This window comes from Lutzomyia longipalpis, chromosome 1 (genome assembly GCF_024334085.1).
Source record: "Lutzomyia longipalpis isolate SR_M1_2022 chromosome 1, ASM2433408v1".
NCBI lineage: Eukaryota > Metazoa > Arthropoda > Insecta > Diptera > Psychodidae > Lutzomyia > Lutzomyia longipalpis.
In genome coordinates, this window is record NC_074707.1 from 45144595 (window position 1) to 45149733 (window position 5139).

The following is a 5139-nucleotide window of genomic DNA, read 5'->3' on the forward strand; positions in this document are numbered from 1 at the left end:
TTTCCCGCCAAAATCCTTTCCCACCCACGCGCTTGCTTGAAAATTCACTGAATTTATTGATTTCCATCCACCAGCTTTCCGTGACATTGAAAATTCCCCCAGCTGCGTGTGGGGAAACGTCAAAATCTCGTGTGTGTGCCAAAACGACATGCAGATCTGGTCAGGAGTACACTCTTGGTAACTCAGGGATTGTCACAGCATCAGAATGTGCACAACGGGTCAGGAAACAGACGACGAAGAGGAGGTAACCGTGGAAAAGTGGCCAATTGTCTTCTGCCGTGAGTACAATGTGAGATTCTGTGGCATTGAGAAGCTCGTGAGTACCAATACAGCTGCTGCCAAGGGTGATGGGATCTTCCGGAAGCTCCGTGAGGTAGATTTCCTCCACGATGGCACCATTCATCGTCCCCGGAGGGAGATATCGCGGCAGGAACTGAAGGTGGTGCACACAAAGAGGTACCTGCGGAGTTTGCGATGGAGTGTTAATGTGGCAAAGATAACCGAAGTGCCAATTTTGCTGTTTCTGCCAATTTTCTGCATTGAACGCGGCTACCTGCGTCCGATGCGCTACCAGACAGCTGGGAGCCTCCTTGCTGGTGACTTGGCATTGAGCCATGGGTGGGCAATTAACCTCGGTGGGGGATTTCATCATTGCAGCAGCGACAGGGGTGGTGGTTTCTGCGCCTATGCCGACATCACCCTCCTCATTCGGCACCTCCTTGAGCATCCTCGTGGCATACGTCGTGTGATGATTGTGGACCTGGATGCGCATCAAGGAAATGGCCATGAGAGGGATTTTATGGATGACGACAGAGTCTTCATAATGGACATGTACAACGCAAGTATCTACCCACGAGATAAGGAAGCCAAAGTAGCCATCCGGCGAAAGGTCGAACTTCGCCCCTTCACCGCCGATCGCGAATATCTCCACAAATTGCGCACCAATCTCGATGCTGCTCTCGCTGAATTCCCTCCTGAAGTGATAATCTACAATGCTGGCACCGACATCCTCGATGGGGACCCCCTGGGGGCACTTGCAGTCTCCCCCAATGGGGTAATTCAGCGCGATGAGGAAGTCTTCAGGCGTGCCATTGCCACCAAAATTCCCATTGTGATGCTCCTAAGTGGCGGATACTTACGCTCAGCTGCCTCCGTGATTGCCAATTCCATTCTCAACCTCAGCGCTCAGGGACTCCTCCCTAGGCGTCACTAAAAGAGCCTCCCTACCTCCCTGCCCCTTACCTCTAACCCCAAGAGCTCCCAGTGTGCCCAAATAAAAGAGAAAACTATATTATATATTTCCTTTCAATGTGCAATAAATATTTTACTTAAATATTGTCACACACTGCCTTGTTTCTTCGCAAGCATTCAGCCCATGTTTAGTTTTGTTTTTTTTAAGTCGATTTTTAGATGATCCTTCGTCCCCAGGATTAAAGAGGGATTGTGGGGATGGGAATGAAAAAGATGCGTAGCAGCACGCGCAAGAAGAACAAATACCGCAGACCAGTCTTTGATTAATGGGGGCAAAGAGGAGAATAATCTCACCGTGAAGGCTTCAACAGCGCGCGGGAATGGAGATCCTGTAAATAAATAAATTAATTTATTTCTTTTTAAAGTTTTAACGGAAATATTGAATTTTTAAGAGAATTTTTTAAAGTAAAAATTTGATGGAAAAAAAATCATGGCATGTGTTGGATTTGAACCGAAGAACTTTGTCTTGTGAGTTGTGTTGTCTTTTGCACTGGACTACTTGGCAGAAATTTTGAATTTAAATACGATTAATTTGCAAATAAATTTTGAGAGCTTAGCTTTTAATTTTCAAGGGAAATAAAAATAAGGACATTAAAATAATCTTGATAGAAAAATATATGTAAACCAGATTATTTCAAAAAGGATTAATCCATTTCGTTTAACCCTTTAGGGATTGTAAAAAAAAATCAAAAATATATTTATAAAACACTTTAAACAAACGTTCAAAAACGTTAGGAAAAATGAATGTCAAACATTAGAATGAACGTTAAACTTAAAAAAAAGATACGTCAACTGTTAAAAATTCTAACGATTGATGCATAATAAATTGTCAAAAACTGCTATTTCGAATGCAATAGAAAACACTCTTTATCACTTGAAGGATCGAGGTTTCTAACATCAAAACTTTGATCTTTATTTTCTCTGAAAAGAAAATATTTTTCCAAGTTTTCTTTAGAAGATCTTGAAGTAATGAAACTCCCCTATTCACAGGTAGAATTTACTATGAAAAGTTAAATAGATTTTAATTCTGGGGCGATTAAAAATAGTGGAATTGGACATTTTGGCTAGCAAAATCCTCCAAGGCTTAAATAAATTATTGACTACGCCCCTGGTCTTAATAATCCTTAATATCCCAGAAAAAATTCTTTTGTTCTAGTAAAATATTATAAGATATATTTATGAAAAAAAGAGGACAAAAATGTTCAAATTGTCCTCAAAGGGTTAAATAAAAAGTTTTCGAATTTCATACGCTAGATTTTTAAGAATATTCGTCAAGAATTTATTTTTCTAGCTAGACGATTTTAAATGCAAAATTTGGGAAAATAAAATTATTTCCAATCAACTCTGGGCAAAAATGAATGAATTAAATAATTAATTAATTAATTAAAATTCCATGCACAGGATACTCACACTTCGGATGACGGACTATTGCCAAACAGCACGTCGGATTTGGTGTTAATAATGAAGACAGCCACAAAGGACAGCACCATGACGGTGAGCCCAATGGCCAGCGTGAGAGCCTCATGATGCGTTGAGGGTCGCAGGAAGATCCTCGCTGAGATGGCGCTCCATGTGGATTCAGTCCACGTTGAGTAGCGTCCGGACGTCCAATTGTAGTCGGGCTCCTTGAAGGCCGGACTAACGGCCAAGCTGACATTCTGCGTGGTCAAATGGCACTCTCCGTGCAACCCAAAGCCCGGATACCAAATCCGTGGGGGAACGGTGCAATTCTCCCGCGCCACGCCCTCCAATTTCTGCCCAACAGTGAGCCCAAAAATCCCATGAGTGTAGATGACGGATCTCTGATTCCCCGTGCGATGGACACTGATGTATCTGGGTGGTGGATATGGTGGTAAAGTGGAGTTATCCTGCACAATTGCCGACATGAGGGGGCACTGGGAGGAAGTGAGGAAGCAATAGAGGAATTCATCGGCAAACACTGCACTCCCACCCAATGCCTCCCGATACTCTTCTCCAGTTATCATTTCATACAAGCTGAAGGCGATAATTGAGGAAATATTCCGGATACTCATCTGTATGGAATCTGCTGTAAAATCCGCCGAAGGAGCTGTTAAATCCTCGAGAGTCAGGAAGTTCTTTGACGTGTTCCCATAGACGAAATTTATATTATCGTCATCGTCGAAAATTGAGTGATAGAAGCGATTAGTTGGCGGGGAATTGAGAATAACAGCCGGGAAGGAGAAGTTCTCCTTCAGGAAGGACTGTGCTGAAGTCGGAGGGAGGTTTCCCTGCATATTATTCACTGTCGTAACATTCATGCCGAACTTTGAGCTGTATTTCGACATTAGCTGCCCAAATTCTCCTGCTCTGGGAAAGTCTGTTGCATGGGAGATGTTCAGCAGCCTCATGGTGTCCAACACACCGAGATCCACGAGGAATTTTATATTATCCATGGACAGGGGATTAGTTTGGTGGCTCTTGTAGGGAAATTCCCCGTGCTGGAGATCGTAGATGAATCTCTGGGACCCGATGTAGTCAAACGCTTCGCCATTGAAGAGGACAAAGAGGACATTTGGATGACTAGGATCACGTCTCTGCGGGAGGATTCTGGCCATAAGTTGGGCAGTTAGCATTAGTACACTGTAGGGCACAAGAGACCCCATTGCCCCGGGGCCAACACCGTCAAACATTGATGCTGTATCCATACGAGCTGACAGGATGATTATCTCCTCCGTTGGATCCACCTGACGTGCAGCTGGTTCGACAATTTTCCTCGGGAAGAGCGTGGCGAAGACATTCCTCCCTTGGAGGGGATCACAGAAGGTTGTTGGACTGAGATTATTCTGCATATTGGAGCGTCTTATGCACACCTGAGAATTCACAGCAGCCGACATGAAGGCATTAATCTCAATGCTGCAAAGTGACCTCAAATTCTGCGAATTCATGTCAAAGTTGTTGAATTTCTCAAAACAATCCGTAATCTTTGCGGCATCCTTCTCACTGGACACCAAGAAAACCGGAAAGGGGAAGTCCTCCTGCAAAAGTCCCGTCCCAAAGGGATTCCACGAGTTCTCCTGATCATTCACACTGCACGTTTGCTCCCTCAAAAGCCCCCCATATTGATTGGGGCATCTGGATTCATGACTAAATGACTGGAGATTTTTCAGAGAGCCCGTAAGGACGACTCCGGACACAACGTGGGATGCATTAACCTTGAGCATCATCATATTTTCCCTCGTAAAGAGCTGTGGGGGGATTATTGGAGCATACGGTGGAGATGGAGGGTTATTGAGGAGAAAGTGAAAATCCTCTTGAGTTTTCACGACGTGAATAACGCCCTGAGAGCCCCGAAAAGTAGCTGGAAAAACCCAAAAGGAAAGAAAATTAGTTTTCCGCAAATTCTTGGGTATTTCCGGACTTACAGCTGCATCCGGTGGCATGGGTGGCATTTAGACGACGAAAGCAACTTGTTCCAGCAATATTACTGAACATTTTATCAGTAATTCTCTGAGCATTTCCTGCAAAAGAAGCCCCAAAAAGGAAATTGGTGAGTCAGATTTGGAAATTGAGGTTAGGTTCCATAACTTCTTGAAATTTTCTTATAGGAATTTGAACTTTCTCGAGATTTAATGGCAAGATTGACTCACCTAAGCAAAGAAGGGATATCAGTAGACAAGATATGTGCACAAAAACCCCCATTTTCCCACAATTACCCAAAAAATAAGAACTTTTCACTACTTTGTTTTTATTTTTGACCAATTTTCATCAACCCATTGACACACTGTCATGCAAGTAAATGTGTCAAAAGTTTTGCGAATTGCGGATACAGTCGACGATCTTGCGGTAGGAGGAAATTGCAAATTGTGAAAATAAAAATTAAATACGTGTTGTTTTCACTGTGTAAAAGCGTGAAAAGTGCGTGGAAAA

At 43.3% G+C, this 5139-nt stretch overlaps 2 protein-coding genes across 2 annotated transcripts; one reads left to right on the forward strand and one right to left on the reverse strand.

The window, feature by feature from the left end:
- Positions 1-68: 68 nt before the first annotated feature.
- LOC129787711 (histone deacetylase 11) lies at positions 69-1341 on the forward strand. The gene has a single exon (XM_055823444.1). It carries the CDS (start codon positions 206-208, stop codon positions 1211-1213), a length of 1008 nt encoding a protein of 335 aa, XP_055679419.1. The 5' UTR covers positions 69-205; the 3' UTR covers positions 1214-1341.
- On the reverse strand, positions 1299-4995 carry LOC129787709 (nicastrin). Its single transcript, XM_055823443.1, has 4 exons — positions 4860-4995; positions 4635-4730; positions 2662-4570; positions 1299-1580 (listed from the first exon to the last, which is right to left on the reverse strand). The coding sequence occupies exons 1-4, from the start codon at positions 4909-4911 to the stop codon at positions 1556-1558; spliced, it is 2082 nt and encodes a 693-aa protein (XP_055679418.1). The 5' UTR covers positions 4912-4995; the 3' UTR covers positions 1299-1555.
- Positions 4996-5139: the final 144 nt, after the last annotated feature.

Bases quoted from the DNA above. Each gene is read 5' to 3' on its own strand.
- LOC129787709 (XM_055823443.1), bottom strand. From the start codon at position 4,911: ATGGGGGTTTTTGTGCACATATCTTGTCTACTGATATCCCTTCTTTGC. The intron at 4,731-4,859 runs GTGAGTCAATCT...CTTCTTTTGCAG, and splicing joins GATATCCCTTCTTTGCTTAG to GAAATGCTCAGAGAATTACT. The intron at 4,571-4,634 runs GTAAGTCCGGAA...GGGTTTTTCCAG, and splicing joins CCATGCCACCGGATGCAGCT to CTACTTTTCGGGGCTCTCAG.
- LOC129787711 (XM_055823444.1), top strand. From the start codon at position 206: ATGTGCACAACGGGTCAGGAAACAGACGACGAAGAGGAGGTAACCGTG.